This window comes from Bufo gargarizans, chromosome 5 (genome assembly GCF_014858855.1).
Source record: "Bufo gargarizans isolate SCDJY-AF-19 chromosome 5, ASM1485885v1, whole genome shotgun sequence".
Lineage (NCBI taxonomy): Eukaryota > Metazoa > Chordata > Amphibia > Anura > Bufonidae > Bufo > Bufo gargarizans.
Genome location: NC_058084.1, coordinates 400,556,665 through 400,576,986, shown reverse-complemented (window position 1 = coordinate 400,576,986; position 20,322 = coordinate 400,556,665). Strand labels below are relative to the sequence as shown.

The 20,322-nt window shown below is 46.7% G+C and overlaps 1 protein-coding gene across 1 annotated transcript in view; it reads right to left on the bottom strand.

Moving 5' to 3' along the window:
• Positions 1 to 14,736, bottom strand: part of OXSR1 (oxidative stress responsive kinase 1) — a 143,187-nt gene extending 128,451 nt beyond the window's left edge. The window contains exon 1 of the mRNA XM_044294039.1: positions 14,430 to 14,736. Coding sequence (XP_044149974.1) covers positions 14,430 to 14,502 — 73 coding nt within the window. The 5' untranslated portion in view covers positions 14,503 to 14,736. The remainder of the gene's footprint in view (positions 1 to 14,429) is intronic.
• Between the last annotated feature and the right edge of the window lie 5,586 nt (positions 14,737 to 20,322).

The following is a 20,322-nucleotide window of genomic DNA, read 5'->3' as shown; positions in this document are numbered from 1 at the left end:
TCCTGAACGGATTACTCTCCATTCAGAATGCATGGGGATAAAACTGATCCGTTATTTTCCGGTATTGAGCCCCTAGGACGGAACTCAATGCCAGAAAATAACACTAGTGTGAAAGTATCCTAACTATGCATCAATCTGCTCAGCGCCTCCTGCTCTACGGCCTGCAGATTGAATTGCACTTTCTATAGGCCACTTAGAGGGTAGTGCACACAATCACTCCGCAGTCATTACACTGTAACTACAACTAACCAGGAGCAGTGTGCACACAACATACTCCAACCACACCGCAATAACGGAGAGCGGAGGGGAGGAATCGCACGCCGCTTACAGAATGTATTAGTGTGACTCATCTGTCTTTGAAGTTAAACCATAAATGACCTGAGATTACTGCCGGATAGGAAGATGGAAGCGAGAGGTAGAGCACAGTGTCACACAGGCGAGTGCCCCACATAGTGTCCCAGGCAGCTAAGATATGGGGCGCTGTTTGATCGGCTCCTCATGCTGTACAGATAGTTTAGCTGTCCTTTTGCCTGCCGATGACACAGAGGGAACATGGTTGCTTTCAGTAGCTTTCAGCTACGTACAACAGGGACAAACTCCCATTTTAAATTAGATATCCAGTTGCCTGTTTAAGGTCTTGCGTACACGGCTGTATCAGTTTTTGCGATCCGCAAATCACAGATCCATAATACACGCATACCGGCCGTGTGCATCCCACATTCCCTTCCATAGGTCCCACTCTACGTTTCAAATGCCTATTCTTGTCCACAAGAATAGGACCTGTTTTTTTTTTTTTTTTTGGCGTGGCTGCGGGACGGACAAACAGACATACAGATCCGGACAGCACACGCCCCACTGAAATGAATGGGTCCTGATCCGAGCAGGCAAAGAATGCAGATCGGATGCCGACCGAAACTACAGTCGCATGCACAAGGCCTGAAGGGGTTGTACTGTATAAGAAAAACATGGCCGCTTTCTTCCAGTGACACCACCCCACTGCCCATGGGTGGTGTCTGGTATTGTAGCACATACCCAATCTCGGAACATAGACACAACATCTCACACAACCTGTGGACAGGTGGAATGCTAAACCTGTACAACCCTTATACAGAACTATTGGCCAATGCTCCCTAGAATTGATTTCCTGTAACGAGAGACTCCTCAGCTAGACTGCCTATGACGAACCAGAGGTAGTCCGAAATCCCCCTCGTACCACATCACAGGCTCAGGCTACATTACATGACTGTATGTGTTTTGTGGTCGGCAAAAAAAAAAAAACGGATGACGTTCCGTATGGCATGCATTTTCTTTGAGGATCCACTGTGGCAGTGCCTATGTCCACAAAACAGACAAGAATAGGACATGTTCTATTTTTTTTGCGGGGCTACGGAACGGACATACGGATGCGGATAGTACACGGTGTGATGTCCGCATTTTATGCTGACCCACTGAAATGAATAGTTCGGCATTAGGGATGAGCGAATTTCATATTTTGAAGTTCGTGTTCATGTTGTGGTATTTACTGAATTGCGTTATGGATTCCGTTACCACGGACCATAACGCAATTCCATGACGGAATGCATAACGGAATGCCTTTAGAGGCATTCAGTTATTCATTCCGTCACAATAGAAGTCTATGGCCTGCATAACGGATCCGTCCAGTTTCCATTATGCTGGAGTCCTCTCCTGCATAACGTAAACCGGACAGTTTGCATCCTATCCGCAAAAAAGAAAAAAAAAGAAAAAACGGAACAGACACAAAATACGTTTGTGTGAATGTAGCCTCAATCTGAAGATTTTCCCTCCCTTATGCTTTAGGGCTCATTCACATGACTATAGGCCGTTCGTGCCTAATTTTCAGTGGTGTAGGTACTGCCGAAATGAAAAAGAAAAAAAAGAAATTTTTATGAATATTGAGGAGGAAAAAAAATGAAAAAGGTTCCCCGTTGACAATGATAAAACTTGACATAAAACTGTAAAAGCCAAGGTGTAGAATGTAGCACCTGCCCAGAATCATTGGGAAGCTGATCCCGCAGAGATGTGTGAAGTGGACGCTGCACATTTCCACGGCTTGCCCCATGCAGGCCTATGGGATGTACAAACGGTTATAATGAAGTTGTCCTATAACACACATGACTTCTGTGCCATCCACGTAGTCCTGGACTGAGTCACCAGTCTAACATTTATCACCAACAGAGGTGAACCACAGACCCACAAGCCACGGACAGTGGTAGATCATGGAGTGAAGAAACAACTGAAAACATCGGTTTATCCGTGTAATCGTGTAGTTGGTGGATTGTTGACACAGATAAGAGATGTTCATCTATGAAATAGTTAATTAAATGAATTAAGGCTTCATGCACACAACAGTTTGGCCCGTGTCGGATCTGCATTTTTTTTCAGATCACACATAAACCTGTTCATCTCTATGGGTTCATAACAAATTCGGACAGCATACAGATGTCATCCGTTTGCTGTCCGCATCCGTCTGTCCATTCCACATATTATAGAACATGTCCTATGGATAGGTCATCAGTATCTGATCGGCAGGGGTCCGATACCTGGGTCCCCCGCTGATCTGCTGTTTGAGAAGGCAGCATCGCTGGCAGTGGTGCCGCGGCCTTCTCGCCGTTTCCCTCAGGCCCAGGGATGTCACTAGTGTCACCGGCCTGGACACAGCTAAGCACCCCCCCCAAGTGAACGGGCCAGTTTCAAGGGGTTAGGCCATGATTAATGTAAAAAATGAAAACCAGCCACCATATAGTAGATGACAATACCTTTGTAACAAAGCTAGAACCAGCCTGCACCTCACATGGATCCAGAGATCTCCACATTCACTGCTCCAATTGCTCTGCTAGATTCTCTTCAGCCTGGCAGCTCAGGGGACGTGTCCTCTCTGCTGCAGCTCTCTCCCTGTAACTGTCACCGCTTCTAACAGAAGATATGACTGGTGACCGTTGAAGAGCTCAGTGAGATGGACAAAAAATAAGGAAAAGAACAAACAGCAGGTGGCGCTATACAGATCTATTTTATTGAATTATCTTAGTGGCTATACAATTTTTTTTATTCCATGCAGTTACAAAAGTATTCAGATCCAGGTGCTGGGGTGAAAAATGAAAAAATGTTCTGTGACACAACCCCTTTAAAAGTATGGCTACACGGCGGTTTTGGGCACGACTCGTGCCACGCCTAATGTTACAGGAAAATATGGCTTTTACCCAGAACCTCAGCCTGATGACCACACAAATATGCCTAATAAGTGGATAGAGTGGATATTGATATCCAGTGGTATTCACCCATTCAGTGATATCAGTATGGGCAGCAGCCATTGGTCACTGTGCCCCTTGTTATCATATCAAAAGGCAGGAAGGGCACATTGTAAAAGCAGTTAGACAACATTCTTGTGGCCAACAGATTGGGAAGATATTTGGGTGGTCACAGGGTGGAGGCCATGGTGGGTGCTGGAACACTGGAACAGGTAGGTGACATGAAACTTGGGAGTCTCTCTATTCCTGCCAGACCCTTGGACCAACAGGACTTCAGGCGCAAGATTAGGCTACTTTCGCACTCGCGTTTGGTGCGTCTCCGTCATGGATCTGCACAAATGCATCCGTTCAGAACGGATCAGTTTGTATTATCTTTAACATAGCCAAGATGGATCCGTCTTGAACACCATTGAAAGTCAATGGGGGACGGATCAGTTTTCTATTGTGCCAGATTGTTTCATAGAAAACAGATCCGTCCCCATTGACTTACATTGTGTGACAGGACGGATCCGTTTGGTTCAGTTTCATCAGACGGACACCAAAATGTTGCAGGCAGCGTTTTGGTGTCGGCCTCCAGAGCGGAATGGAGTCTGAATGGAGGTGGAACGGAGGCAAACTGAGCAGATCCTTTTCTATTCAGAATGCATGAGGGACTGGACCGCTTGTGAGAGCCCTGAACGGATCTCACAAACGGAAAGCCAAAACGCCAGTGTGAAAGTAGCCTAAGTTATATGTGTGTGTATGTGGGTATGTATATAAGTATAATATCCCAGTAGACTTTATATGTGTACACATATTTGTAGTCTGCGATTGCATTACGTGTAGGTTATATCTACACGCTATTTATGCAGTCTCTATATGTACATGTACTAATGGTCAAGTACTGGATGCGAGTTGGTTAGAAATGTAGATCCAGGACTCTGGATATACTGGATATACACATTATTAGCCACTTTGCTCAGCATCCAGGGAGGGCAGGAACGGAGGCGGCTGTGTGGGGGTGTCCTCTGTGTGTTGTGTTATCTTCTTGTAATGTCCATTGCTTTGTCTCCATGTTATCAGTAAACTATTTTTCTATATAAGTATCTGCGAGGGATGTATGTTACTCCTGGGGTATAGGAAGGACTGGGGGGGGGAACAAAGACAACAGCCTAGGAATAGAATAGAAGGGACGGAATACGGAGATAGACATATCTCCAATTCCCGATAAGCATAACCTCCCTTCATCGCCCAAGTATCACAGTGTAGTAGGGCAGCCATAGGAATGCATGAGGTCGCAGTGCGACTTGCAGGTTTGCTGCGATTGTGACATGAAAAATCATTAAATAACATGCAAACATCAAATCGCAGCAAACATGCGAGCCCCTGCGACCCCATTCCTTCCTATGGCTGCCCTGCTAGAGTGCGACACACGATGCGCCTAAAATTGCCATGTAGCCGTACCCTAAAGAAGACCCGCCGCCCCTCCTGACATGTCTGTTTATTAACTACTTGCATTCCACTTGTAATAACAATTCTGGAGCATCTATTCTTACAGTATGACTATTTATTATTCCTGCTGGAAGTTCTGAATACATTACTAGTAGTTTGCAATGAAGGTCCAGATGGGTGTTACCAGTTGGGGTTGTGTCTGAAGTGCAAATATGACTGTCTTTGATAATTTGGAATCCATTCGGTCTGACCTATCCTCACCTATGTATATTTGTCGTAAAGGGGTTGTCTCATCATAGACAATGGGGCCATATCGCTAGGATATGCCCCCATTGACTTATATGTGTGGGTCCCACACCTATATAGAGAACGAAGCCCCGAAAGTGAAGGAGGGCACGTTGTGCATGCGCAGCCGCCCTCCATTCATTTTCTATAGGGCCGGCGAAAATAGACGAGCGCTGGCTTGGCTATTTCCGTCGAGCCCATAGAAGTGAATGGGTGCGGTGGCCGGTCATGCGCGGTGCGCTCCCATTCACTTCTATGGGGAGTTCGCTTAGTGGTGGCCGGACCGGAGTCCTCCAGCCACCACCTTGCAGGGCTCCGTTCTGCTGGGACCTGCACCTATAAGACAATGGGGGCATACCTTAGCGATATGCCCCCATTGTCTCTGATGAGACAACCCCTTCAACTGTTTATTGGAGATCTTGTCTATTCCTGTCTGATGAAATGAAACAATGAATCCGGTGCGGAATATTTGTGGAAGGCCTTGTCCATTTTATCTGATAGACTGGACAAAGACAATGTGTACAAAGTATTGTCCTATGTGTTTGAGGATGTGGAACTGAACAGGGACTTGCTTGGAAATGTGTACAAGAGAGTTCACATTGTCTGCATAGTTTGTCTCGGGATTCTGATTTATTGCGGATCCGAGAATTGGTCGCTCCAAGGTCCGAAATAATAACAGAAAAACAAGATAATGACAGCGACCATTATGGATTGCATTAGGCTACTTTCACACGTGCCTTGTTATTTTCCAATACTGGAGAAAAAAAACAACAGATTTCTGTTTAGTCCTCATGGATTCTGAATGGAAAGAGGTCCGTTCAGGATGCATCAGGACGTCTTCCGTCCCGGCAACATTCCGGGTTGTGACCGAATACAAAACCGCTGAAAGCTGTGGTCAAAAAACAGAAAAGAACGGATCTGGCACTGAAAACAATCTTTTTTATTAAGAGCCTAAAAAAACAGATCAGTCACCTACTGACTTTCAACGTATTCTGTTTATTTTTTTTTCTATTTTGACTTCACACAACCGCATCCTAACAGAGCAGATGCATCCTGATGTGTAAAATCAAAACTAATCCGTTTAATTCCGGTATTGACATCCGGCAATCAAGGATAATTAGCCTAAGCTGGCGACATTCCATTAGGGGGAAGCTCTTTGGTTAAAACAGTATAAAAGCTGGAGCTTTTCAGTTAAAAAGTCAGTTAAAAAGTCGGAGTTCATCTATGAGGGAAGACGTCCCCTGCGTAGAGAACTGTTGTTCCCAATCGAGTCTCTGACTGTTTTCGCTGAAACGGGCTCCTCAGCTGACGCGCCGCTGTCAGATGATGTCACTCAATCGGTGATGTAAGTACCTTCATTCTGGATGTAGTAGGGGCTCTAGATGAGGTGTGTATGGAATTATGCAATTAGTGTGTTGCCTTTTTTTCTAACCTTTATTGATTGTAAGTTTTCTATTTGTGTATTTACCTAACTTGCTAAAAGAAAAGAACGTACATTTGCCAGATTTTTCCTTTAGTAAATAAATAAATAAATAAAATGTACTTATATAGTTTAATATTCTTAACGTGGTGTGTGTAGTCTCTCTTTAAAGAGTATCTGAATCTGAAATGGTTTATTTGTTAGCAATACAGTCTGTAATGTCACACCTGTGCAGGGAAACACCCCCAACTGGTAACACCCATCCGGACCTTCATTGCAAACTGCTAGTAATTCATTCAGAACTTCCAGCAGGAATAATAAAGGAATGTTATTACATGGGGAATGAAGCTAGTTACTAAACAAGGCATCTGTTATCAAAGCAATATAACCAACATCTAGGCATCAAAACCCTGATTTACAGAGTACAGACACTGTGTGCCTACACTATCTGCACTCCGTGTACGCGCTGAGGTCCTTACAAGTCCTATTAATGATATGCACAGGCTTAGGAGTCCTCGGAAAGTAAACAAGTGCTGATCCCCGGCCATCCTCCGTGATGACAGCGGCCTGGCTGAGCAGAGTGGTGTGTGGAGGTGGCCAAAGAAGAGAGCCGGAGTGGTACCGACATCCTTCAGGATAACGGAAGGGGAATGCGGGCGAGTCAAAAAGAACACTTACATATTTCGATTCCACATGTTTCTGACCAGTACAGTATTTCATGGGGGTTAGGCCTCATGCACACGACCGTTGTTTGAGTCCGCATCCGAGCCGCCATTTTGGCGGCTCAGATGCGGACCCATTTATTTCAATGGGGCCGCAAAAGATGCGGACAGCACTCCGTGTGCTGTCCGCATCTGTGGCTCCGTTCCGCAGCCCCACTAAAAAAATATAACATGTCCTATTCTTGTCCGCGCTTTGCAGAAGGCAACACGGGTGCCTTCCGTTTTTTGCAGATCCGCGGTTTGCGGACCGCAACAAACGGCACGGTCGTGTGCATGAGGCCTTAAAGAGGACCTTTCACAGATTTTTACACTGTGAACTAAGTATACAGACATGTAGAGCGGCGCCCGGGGATCTCACTGCACTTACTATTATCCCCGGACGCCGCTCCGTTCTCCTGCTATGCCCTCCGGTATCTCCGCTCACTAAGTTATAGTAGGCGGAGTCTGCCCTTGTTCTTATGTAGCGCTGGCCAATCGCATTGCAAGAAAATAACCTCCCAGGCTGTGAGCTCTGCGCTGCGATTGGCCAGCGCTAGAGCAGAACAAGGGCAGACTCCGCCTATCATAACTTTGGGACTGAAATCTCCGCCTACTATAACTTAGTGGCCGGAGATACCGGAGGGCATAGCGGGAGAACGGAGCGGCGCCCAGGGATAATAGTAAGTGCAGTGAGATCCCCGGGTGCCGCTCTACATGTCTGTATACTTAGTTCACAGTGTCATAAAATCGGTGAAAGGTCCTCTTTAAGGATGGCAGCAGATTTCCAAGGGTAGATTTTGAGATGCCTACTGTCACCATCCACAATTGGCGCACTTCTTAGTAAATATAAATGATACTTGCACCGGTGTTAATGACCCCCCGGCAGCCCGGCCGTGCCTTCAGAAAGATCTTAGGACGCCTTCCCCATGACTGACAGAGGGGACAAGAGGGAGGCTGCTGGACTTCTGTATGAGAGGGAAGGATACAAAACCTAACCACAGGGGGCAGCGTATCGGGTGATTAACCCCTCCCTCTCTGACCCACTGCTTCATTCACTTATTGTATGAAATCATGACCTCTTTGGGGGTGAAAATGTCACAATGTTACACAGGACAGTTCAGTAATAAAATGGAAACAATGTCAGAGAGATACAGGGAAGGAGAGGAGCGACTGGACCAGACAGGGAGGGAGAGGAGCGACTGGACCAGACAGGGAGGGAGAGGAGCGACTGGACCAGACAGGGAGGGAGAGGAGCGACTGGACCAGACAGGGAGGGAGAGGAGCGACTGGACCAGACAGGGAGGGAGAGGAGCGACTGGACCAGACAGGGAGGGAGAGGAGCATAAAAGGACCTACACAGGGAGCCAGAAAATACCAGCATATGACATGTTCTCTGCATTGTATTCAGGCCGGTGATGTAGCTATGACAATAGATTATTCTCTAACTTCAGAAACTGCTCCCCCAATGGATATAGGGTGCAGAGGTCAGAGGTAGTCCAAGACCTTCCCCATACACGATGAAGATGCCTAAGGGTGGCCACACACGTTAGATTCATGGTTTAGTGAAATCCACCATTTTCAGCAGGACCGGCCAACGATCTATGGGGGCACCAAAGTGAACAGAGAGCCAGCCACGCATGCACAGCCACCCTCCATTCACCACTAAAGGACTTTTGAAAATAGCCAAGCACCCGTAGTGGTGCATGGAGGGGTGGCCGCGCTTTTGCAGATTACTCTTCATTTACTGCTATGGAACTGGAGAGGATTTTTGGAAATCTCATAGTAGTGAATGGAGAGGACACTGCGCGTGCTTGGTGTGTTCTCTGTTCACTTCAGGGCCTTGTTCCCGAGACAGAAGCAGGTCCCATTGGTGGGACTCACACCTATCAGACATTTAGGGCATATCCTCGTAATATGGAAAGAAATACCTCTTTAAAGGAGTCCACCGGAGCCTTTGGCAGACTATCGGCATTTTGACCACAAAAATAAGGCAGATTGAAGAGTTATTCTTACTGGTTAAATACTAGAACCAAAGCAAACTTTGTTAAAGTCAATAGGATCCTTGAAGATTCGCCGATACCTGCTCAAAAACGGATCTTAGGCTACTTTCACACTCGCGTTTTGTGCGGATCCGTCATGGATGGATCCATTCAGATAATACAACCATCTGCATCCGTTCAGAACTGATCCGTTTGTATTATCTTTAACATAGCCAAGACAGATCCGTCTTGAACACCATTGAAAGTCAATGGAGGACGGATCCGTTTTCTATTGTGCCAGTGAAGACGGATCCGTCCCCATTGACTTACATTGTGTGTCAGAACGGATCCGTTTAGCTCAGTTTCGTCATACACCTCGGTATGTTCTTTTGGACTTGCAGCTGCATCTTAAAGAGGTTATCCAGGGAGCAAAAAGTTTGAGAAAAATCACCCACAAATGTTACACATATACAAGGTTTACAGCCATTTCCAAAAAAATTGTATTTGGGGTCACGCATCAAGCCATGTCACACCAGACCTGCTCTTCAACTTCTGGTTATAAGATAGCACTTGCGGTTAAAGCGGTAAAACTAGAAGTCCCAGATCTTTTCACCTCTGCTCCGCTCGCCCCACCACCCCGGGACTCTGCTCCTGTTCTCCCTCCTGGGTTCACACTGCACATGTGCTATTGCAGAGAAGAAGACAGGGGCTGACATTCAAGACCAGCATCTCAGAGCCAGCCGTCAACGATTTGATGATGCTCTGACATGAACAGGAGGAGAAGACCGCACTCCATCACATGAGGCTGTGTCTCCACGAAATAAGAAGGAACTGAAGGATTTCAGAGGTGTGAAAATGTTCCAAAACAGAGAGGACACAGACCCAAAAGATAAGAAATATTAGTAAAAGTGACATCTTTTACTATCATATGATCAATGAAAGATTGTTCTATGCCGCTGGATAACCCCTTTAATCTTCTACACGCTGCATCTACAGAGGGTCTACAGTCCGTGAGGCCAGAGTCTTTTGGTGATGTGTCAATCAGACATGAAAATAGCAGCTGGGCCCCCAGGAATCATAAAAACGATGGCCTCCCAGACCCCATTGTCAACACTCATTGTTCCTCTCCAGTGACCTCAAAGAGATTTGATGTGGTGATGGGATCCCCACCAAACATGAGAACAGTGGTCCCAAGCCCCTGTGATGGGTGGGGACAGACCATAAATGTCAGCTCTGGAAAACCCCTTTAAGGGAAGTTATGATACACAAGTTCCAGCTCATAGACTCCCACACGTTTGACTCTGATCGGTCATAAATGTTCATTCAGTAAAACACCCATGTAATCTGGTCATAGATAATGGGCAGAAGGTGGTGCAGGTGCTCCTACAAATGACGCTGTCAGCACATCCCGCCAGACGCACCCCCAAGCTGATTGAGACCAGTAAGGCCTCTTGCACACGGCCGTTGTGCTTCCGTTCCGTGCATTGGGGACCGCAATTTGCATTCCCCATTGCACGGGCAACGTCCGTGTGACGGCCAGGACGGATACAGACCCATTCAACCCCTAAATGGGTCCGTAATAAGTTCTATTTTTTTGCGGAACGGAAGCACGGATGGGAACCCCACGGAAGCAATCTGTAGTGCTTCCGTGGGGTTCCGTTCCGTGCTTACGTTCTGCAATGTGAATGGGTCCGCATCCGTGATGCGGAATGCACACGGCCAGTGCCCTGTGTATTTCGGAACCGCCGTATGCGGCCCGCAATACAGCCACGGGAGCACATCGGCCTAAATAGAAAGAACTACCTTGTAATAATCCTCTCTCCTTTCTGCTCTTCATGCATGGTCTTCCTGGTGAGTAGTGTTGAGCGAACTTGTGTTTTAAGTTCGGCGTCTAAAGTTCGGGTTATCGAAGATTTGTTTTATGGATTCCACTACATACGGACCAATTTATGGTCCGTGGTAGCGGAATCCATAACGCGATTCTTCGATAACCCGAACTTTAGACGCCGAACTTAAAACACAAGTTTGCTCAACACTACTGGTGAGCTCTTGCCAGGCTCATGCTTACATAAGGCAGAACTGCAGTGTAAAGAATGAGGAAGGGATATGGCAGAAGCCTAAACCGCTGATGGTTCTGTAGAATAGTCTACCATGCAGCTAAAGTACTGCCATTATTAAAGGCTGAAAAGGCTGGCAAATCCGGAAAAGCTAAGGCTCGGGTAAGGATCAGCCTTGGAAATAGACCAGTGAGACAAAGTTTATGGTAAGGTACGAATCAGAAGAGGGCGCTGGAGATCTGAAGACCCATAGACAGTCAGGTTTGGAGGATATATGAGGAAACAGCATAACTAGATACCTGGAACGGGAATAACAGATGGACAAATGAGGCTAGGCTACGGTCGAAATGCAACACCGTATCCAGTGACTGCGACTGTGGTTACATTTCTATACACAATGTAACATTTCCAGGTTCTATTTGGTGTCTTACTTCTTAGACCACCAGCGACTCACAGCACATAACATCCAAAACGTACGATTTTGCTTCAACAGCAACACAGATCACGCACATTTTTTTGGTCATGTCGCCGTGTAAAAAGAACCTAATACAACAGGACAGAGAAAGAAGACTCCCCGAGTGGTGCTGAGCCAACTTGAGGCGTACAAGGTTTGGGTTATCTAAGATTTTCGCTACCATGAACCATAACTTACGGTCCGTGGTAGCGGAATCCATAACAGAATTTTAATAGAACACGAAAGCCGAACTTGAAACCACAAGTTCGCTATCCCTGAGGTTTCCCCCAGGAAGACAATTAGAAAACGTCACACAGTATGGAAGTTACAGGTTACCAAAACCAGCGAGCGGCAGTCTACGGACAGACCTGAAGGGTAGCTGCAGGACACGTGGATATCACAGGGAAGGGGAAGATTTCCTTATTTTGGACCCTCCTTTATTAGTCAGAGCAGAGACCCTGCAAAATTCTAGTTGTGTTACCTATCCGACTCAGGATTTGTCCAGTCCTGGTCTACTGAAATAGTCCTTTACGAACTATCGTATCTCTCCATCCATCCATCCATCCCTGGACTGTCTGTCTCTACCTACCTATCTAGTCATTGTATGTATCTGCTGTAGATATCTACCTACCTCACACTTTACCCAACTGCTGATGTAACAGAAACCCCCAAGAACGGTGCCCCTTCTCCAGTTCATAAATCCATTATTTGCCCCCCACCTACGTGGCCCATAATAAACCAAAAGTCCCCCCCAGTCCCACTGTAGAAGCTCCTAGACGTCATGTTCCCTTCTGTCAGGCGTCAGGCTGCCTGGCACCACGTGGAAGGACTTTTATCAATGTCTGCCACACACCTTTGCCAGTCCTTGCACAAGTGCCAGCTGACACACAAAGGCGGCTCTTAACAGGTTGTGGATATTAGATCACAGCCCGAGTCAGCCTGACAAATGAAAGGCGGCTTCACCCGCAGCACGGAGAAGAAAGGAGGCCAAACACACCAACTCATGTGTAGGGGGTCTGTCACGGGAAAGGAGGATCAGATAAGCTGATATCAGCCTAAGGGTGAAGGCTTCCTGCTTCCATAAAAGAGAGTAATCTTTATTAAATCCAATACATTTAATGGCGCAGACAACATAACACACCGACGCGTTTCAGACTACATACTAGTCCTTAGTCATAGTGGATTTCAACATGTCCAATCCTTTGTTCACAAGGGAGATAAGCTGCCACTAAGAGTCCTGCAGCCACTTAGTCCTTTCTCCATGCAAGATGGCCAGCACATAAGGCCACCACGTTCACATCTCCGGTAAAAAATATCCGGCAGAAAATAACCTGCCGGAGTTTGCCGGATCCCCATTTACTACAATGGGATCCAGTGTTGATCCGGCTGCTTACTGGCATTAACGCCGGCTTTCACGTGGGTGAATATCACTGCATGCAGCGGTTTTTTTGTCCAGCCAACAGCCTGTCGGATCAGACGTCCCGGAGATGTGAAAGTAGCCTAAAAGAAAGGAAGGAAGGAAGGAATAACGGACAGCTAAGGCCCCATCCACAGGACTGTATTTGTGGTCCACATCCAATCTGAGGTTCGGACGCAGACACATTCATTTCAAGGGGTCCGCAAAGAATGCAGACAGCTGTCCGCATCCGTATGTCCATTCTGCGGCCCGGCAAAAAAGATAGAACGTGTCCTATTCTTGTCCGTTTTGCCTTGATGAGAATAGGCACTGTTACAATGGGTCCACCAACAATAAAACGGATGAAACACAGACCTCATCCGTATTTTTTGCGCACAGCAAAATACATACGGTTGTGTGGACGCACCCTAAGGCCACTTTTACACACCGGTGTTTGATTAGTAATTGTGAGCCAAAACCAGAAGTGGAGCCAACCCAGAGAAACAGGGTATAAGGGAAAGATCTGGACCTCTTCTCTGTCTTTTTGACCCGCACCTGGTCTTTGCTCGCAATCACTGACGTGTGAAAGGCGCCCAAGGTGCGAGAGTATATCCACACACCGCAGATTTGTTGCAGAAATGAAAATCAGTCCCACCCCTATGAACAGAGTCCTTCCTGCAGCATGGGCATGGATTTCTGCAAACCCCATTCAGATGAAAGAGAAGGTCGCAGACATTTTTGTGCACCAAATCTGACCAGCGACCGCGTCCTAAGAGCGGTGGAAGGATTTCCTTGCGGTCAAGAAGGAACCTTTCCCTGTACAGGAGGACGCGGTGCCATCTGGGTTTACTTTTATACTTCTTCTGGACCAACGACTGCTGACCGGTCTGTCACCACAGATCACTAATTAGTCACTGGTAACGCTGTGGTCGGTAGCGGGAGCCTGTGCCCAGGAGAACAGCAGGTGACTACCCTGGACCTCCATGCCCATGTGGAGACCGGTGGAACTAGCCATTATTCAGCAGAAGTGCTGCTCCCATGTACGCAGGGGGCACCTACACACCCAGGGAGGTGCCCACATGAGCTATTGGCAGGTTCACAGCCATCCCCCCTATAGGTTAGACATCAGTCAGTAGAGCGCCCCTGTACCTGCCAATCCCACCCCAGACCACCTAGAAGTAAACCTTCCTGGCAATCCGATAACTGGCAGATCAATCATGGAAGTCGTCAATGATCGCTCATTACCATCGGGACAAGGATTTGCCAGATCAATGGCGGTGACATGGGGGCACAAGGCTCCACATCATTCATTATGGGAACTGGATGAGCCTGGTGGGGCATGGCAGGGGCAGTGCCATGTGGGGGCATCCATGACAAGGGGCACGGATGAGCAGGCCTCCCCCTGCACACACAGCCCCATCTGCACACAGCGCTACTCACCGATCACCTCCTTCAGCTCATAGTCATCCCGGTTGATGGACCACGGCAGGGCGCTGGGGTCCGGCTCTGTCATGACTCTTGCCTCCGTAGAGGGGGGGATTCTGAGCTGATCGCCGGGCTCAGCAGCGCTCACTGTCTGCGGATACAGGGGGATAATAATCCAGCAGTTCTGTGGAGAAGGACCGGTGACGGTGATTGCCGGAGGTCGCCGCTCGGTGCTCGCCCCCTCCCCGGTGTCACACTCTCACTTCTTCTTCTGCACTCCTCACATTGCCAAACTTTGCCTTTCCCCTGCCCGGCCTGCCGTGCCCAGGGCCGCATGACGTCATTACGCGCCGGCGTCCTCTCCAAGCCGCCATCTTAAGTGTGGCAGGCGAACACTTCTTGTGAGCGCCCTTCTCAGCACACAGAGGCAGAGCCTGTCAGTCAGGGGTGTGGAAAGTATCGGACTGTGGGTGCCTGGTTATCAACTGGGCATCTAAAGACTAGAAGTAGATATCTCACAGGGTGCCAGTATTTATCACCATTCACAGTGATTGTCAGACTGGCTTTTCACTCCGACGGTGCTTTCACACTAGCGTTATTCTTTTCCGGTGTTCCGTTAGATTTCCCTACCCCGTGAGATTTCCCTACCATCGTCACTTCCGTCCGCACCGGACATGACGTGAGGAGGTGTGCCGTGCCGCGCAGGCGCACAACGACGGGGTAGGGAAATTTCACAGCAGAGTTAGCTGGACACCAGCCGACACTGCGTATGCGTCAGGAACCTCACCAGTGGTAAGGGTAGGGAAAAATTACGGGCCAGTGCGCAGGCGCGGTGATCGGATGGATGTTCTCAGCTGGACACCGGCCGACACTGCGCATGCGCCGGGAACCTCGCCAGCGGTAAGGGTAGGGAAAAATTACGGGCCAATGCGCAGGCGCGGTGATCGGATGGATGTTCTCAGCTGGACATCGGCCGACATTACGCGTGCGCTGGGAGCCTCACTAGCGGTTAGGGTAGGGAAAAAGCACTGGCCCGTAATTTTTCCCTACCCTAACCGCTGGTGAGGTTCCCAGCGCACGCGCAGTGTTGGCCGGTGTCCCGCTGAGAACATCCATCCGATCACCACGCCTGCGCACTGGCCCGTAATTGTTCCCTACCCTAACCGCTGGTGAGGCTCCCGGCGCATACGCAGTGTTGGCCAGTGTCCAGCTAACTCTGATGTGAAATTTCCCTACCCTGTAGTTGTGCGCCTGCACGGCGCGGCACACCTCCTCACATCATGTCCGATGCGGCCGGAAGTGACGAGGGTAGGGAAATCTCACGGAACACCGGCATAGAGTTCCGTCCTAGGGGCTCAATACTGGAAAAGAACTGAACAGTTTTATCCTAATGCATTCTGAATGGAGAGTAATCAGTTCAGGATGCATCAGGATGTCTTCAGTTCAGTCTTTTTTACTTTTCAGGACGGAGATAATACCGCAGCATGCTGATCCGGCATTGCGGTCTGAGCATGCTCAGACCGCAAAAAATGTGAAAAAAATAAATGCCTGGATCCGTTTTTCCGTATGACACTGGAGAGCATTTCAATGCATTTGTCATATGGATCCGGATCCTGATCCGTCTGACAAATGCCATCAGTTTGCATGCGTTTTGACGGATCAGGTGGGCAGTTCCGGCGACTTCCTGCAAGAATCCTCTGCCTCAAGTGTGAAGGTACCCTAAGCAAGAAGAACCCTTTCCTTACTTCTATGTGCCCCCTACAGGGTGTAGGAAACAGGACCTGTCAGCCAGGGTTGACAACCATCCAGAGATTTCTGGACAGTCTGTAAAAATAGGCGACACTCCTGTGTCCGTGATTTTTTTTCTTGAGGCTGGTGCTACTTGACTACATTATTTTGGTTGTGATTTTCATCATTTCACAGCTCCCAGTAAATGCTGGTAATTAGTTCTTATCTGTATATTGAGCTATAGACATGGATTACTTATAATCTTTATCGTTCATCATGGTTTTACAATTTGTCCGTAAAAAATGTTGTCTGTCTGATTTTGGGCTAAGTTGTCCAGAAAAATAAAAAATTCTGGTTGGCAACCCTGCCGTCACCACTGAAATAGATGTGGGAGATGTCTATTTTCCTGCCTTTGCATCCGTTTTTTGAAGCATTTTGTATTATAATGACAGGGAAAATAGTTTTGTTTTGTTTTTAAATGCCTCAAAATATGATCCAACCTATTGGTGTCAACTATCACCTGTGTTAAGCCCCTAAAATCACACCCCCTTTCTACCCATGTAAACCAAGAGCCTATGAACATGTTTGTTGGTGAACTGGAGACACTGAAGACTCGCCCATGGGCACATCTCATATCCACTCAGGTTTACATAAGCTCCATCCATTTATTCAGACCAGGATTAGCAACATTTTCCAGGATTGTCTCCGAAAATTCAGGACAATCCCAGCAAATCTGCTGGCAGCAAGGCATGTATGTCAATATCCTGTTTCATCTTTTCTTGGTGCACAGTGATATATACCTTCTATTGAGGCAGACCAGGCAACTGCTACAGACCCAGGGGAGAGAGGGGCTCTTTCAGATGTGAAAACACTAAAGGGAGTTCAATGCAAAGAGACTATTTCAGCTTCATTCCCAGTAATGGTAAATGTACAAATTCCTGTGCACTGAGCTCCCCCTACTGGTGGCTGCAGACGGCCAATGTATTAGAAGGGAAGAAGATTTATCATTGTATTTTTGCAAGTTGTCTGGTGTAAATACATAGAGAATTATGGTGGTCAAATATGTGCCATATTTATGAAGCATCTATTCAACTTTTTCTGACATAGATAAAGTGGAAAGCAACTTGTATATAACAATTTTTTTAATTCAAATTTCTTCTACCTAATGAAATTTTTTTAAATTCTTCAGAAATCGGGGGCATTGTGCTTTGCATTATCTGAGAGTGATTTGTGCACGTGTACTGGGAAACTGGGTGGGCAGGGAGGGACCAATACTACATTTTGCTATGGGGCCCTATGAGATCTGTATATGCCCCTGTTGGTGCAGTTCAAAATCTGTAAAGTCACTGGAATTCAGTGCATTTAGGTATTCTCTGAGACAATTTTATAAAGTCGTTGTCCCAAGAAAACCCCAGAGGGTGAAGTGTGAGCCTATTATCTGCTTGCACCTTTTTACATTTAATATAGCCATTCTCATGGTAATGCATTGCTTGTGATGTCATCATTAGAATGCTGCCATGGTTTATGATGTCATCAGCTAGATCAGTGGTGGCAAACCTATAGCACAGGTGCCAGAGGCGGCACTCAGAGCCCTCTCTGTGGGCACCCGCACCATAAAAAAGTATATGGTGCACCAATATGCCTTAATCTTTTCCTGCCATTCATCAGAGTAGGGCGAACTATGAACAGCACTGAATGTAAATAGCTAATGATAAAGTACATAGAAGATGTACTATATTGGACTGTAGTATTCAGGTTAAATTGCCATGTTGGCACTTTGCGATAAATAAGTGGGTTTTGGGTTTCAGTTTGGGCACTCGGTCTGTAAAAGGTTTGCCATCACCGAGCTAGAGTATCTACAGTAAGTTGGCCAGAACTACATTTTCTTTAATGAACGCAGTGCTGCAGAAACCAGCTTCGTCGACTACACAATGGACAAAGCTGTTGTCACGGCTTGGTGATAGTTTGCCGTGAGACTTTCGCCGCGCATGATGGTTGCCGGTGGTAACATGTTTGTTGAGCATGCGTGTGCACTTCTCCTTTAAGGCTGTTTCCCTTCCCTTTTCTGGTGTGTATGGGGTTAATGTGTGTGCAAGGTGGAGCTAGGTGTGGCCCCTTGAATCTTATTGTTCTGAGCTGTGAGCCTCAGTGCAGATTGTCTTCAGTGGCTTGAGGAGCTGGTGCTATTCCATCTGCCCAGTCCTTGAGGGCCACCTTATGGGACATTGATGTCACCCCTTTGTGTCTGTTGCTGTTACCCTACCTCACTTGTATGTTTGGTGTGGGTTTATGTTTGGGGTTGTTGTTATGTCTGGTTTGGTGTTTCATGTCTGGCCTGTTTGGTGTTTCAGGTCAGCATGGATGCAAGACATATCCTTTGTATGTCCTTACCTGCCTCATGGTGGTCCAGGTTGTTTCTACTGGATTCTGTGTTTGGTGTTTGTGCTGGGTCCTGCCTGGTGTGTGTTTGGGCCTATGCGCATTTCCAGGATCCAGTAGTAGCGGCGTGGACGGCTCGAGTTCCTGTTGCAGCTGTGTCAGGTAGGTGTCCATGTTGGTCCTGTTGGCAGTGGTGTTTTCTGCCTCTGGACACTTACCTGTTGTTTTGTCCACTGCTGGCTGTTTTCTTCCACTTTGGGCCTAGGCCTGTTGGAGACTCCGGTTCCTCCGTGTCGTGGCGGAATCGGTTGCCTCCACCTTCTGACGCGATATTGCAGGGACCGTTAGGGTCAGTAGGGCTAAGGTTCGAGAGTATGAGCCCCCCCCCCTACCATCGAGTGTGGCTCATACAGTCAGGAGGTCAGGGATAGGATTTAGGGATGCTTAGTTGGTTACCTTTTCCCTATTTTCAGACCTAGCTGCGACAGCTGTGTAGTTCAGGCACAGCAGCTACTCTGAATCAGGTGCCGATTAAATTTATATTACCTATCCTGATGATTCTGAAATCTTGCAATATTCCTTTAAGATTAGGTAGTTTATGAGGGAGTGAAATGGGCACAACTTCAGCAGCAGGGGGATTGGTAAGGTGAGTATGAGCTGGTTTAATTTTTCACACCATTTGTACCCCATATGGGATGTGGAACAGACAAGTAATTTCGTGTAGACACAAACTTCATCTGGCCTCACATGCAGTATTCAACGGGCCCCTTTTATCTGCTAACTTGTTACATATACGAACCATATCAAGTCTGAAACATTAAAACCAGACAGTCAAAAGAGCTCTAAATCTACATCAATACACATACAGCACAAAGAAATGAGTAAGAGTGATATCAATCCAGTATTAGGGATCATTCACTTTGTGTTGAAAAGATATCACAAAATGGCGGTATGATTAAGATGTTGGTTCAACTGTTTAATCTTATCATTCAACATAAAATGGTGGATATATTTCTCTCTTGAGTATCTGTACTCTCACTTTAAGTTATTTAAGCACTTTATGATCTCTCTGAGAGGTATATCTAAGATTTGACCGATTGTTCTACTGATCTGTATGCAATTTGTATGGATTGCTATTGGTATGCTATTTGTAGTTTGCAATTGTATGCTTGCAATTTGTATTTGCAATTATATGATTGCAATTGGTAGAACTGTAAGTAAACACATATATATCTAGTTCAGTATACAGTTCTTAACACAATACTAACAATATGAACATTATATAACTGTTTTAACTACCTATTTGCCTCTTGTTCCCATAAAACTCAGCTCTTAGTGGAGTGAATGTTTCTTCAGCTCCTGTCTCTGGTGAATAATGATTCCAGCAGCTCCTGCTAAGGGAATTCCCAGACAGGCTGTGTGTGAGGCTGGCTGTGATTGGTCTAGACTTCTGCCCAGCAACAACAGATTAATACTATGCTTTCTGTTGTTTCTGCTGTGTCACTGAGCTTACCTTACATTACAAAATGAATCTTAAAGGCATATTATCTTTTTCTGCTTCTGAGAAACACAAAATATAACAGTTATATGGCATCTAAAACATGAAGTCACAGTAAATAACTCTGCTTTTGTCTCTAACACATAAACATAGGAACTGTATTAAGGCTATTGGCAGGTCTAGCTGTATACACGTATAAGCTATACTACCAACCTAGGACAGGTCCTAGCTGGCCAGCTACACTCCCACCAAAATTACCTATAACTCTATGTTCTTAGTAGCAGGACTTGAACATGAATTTGA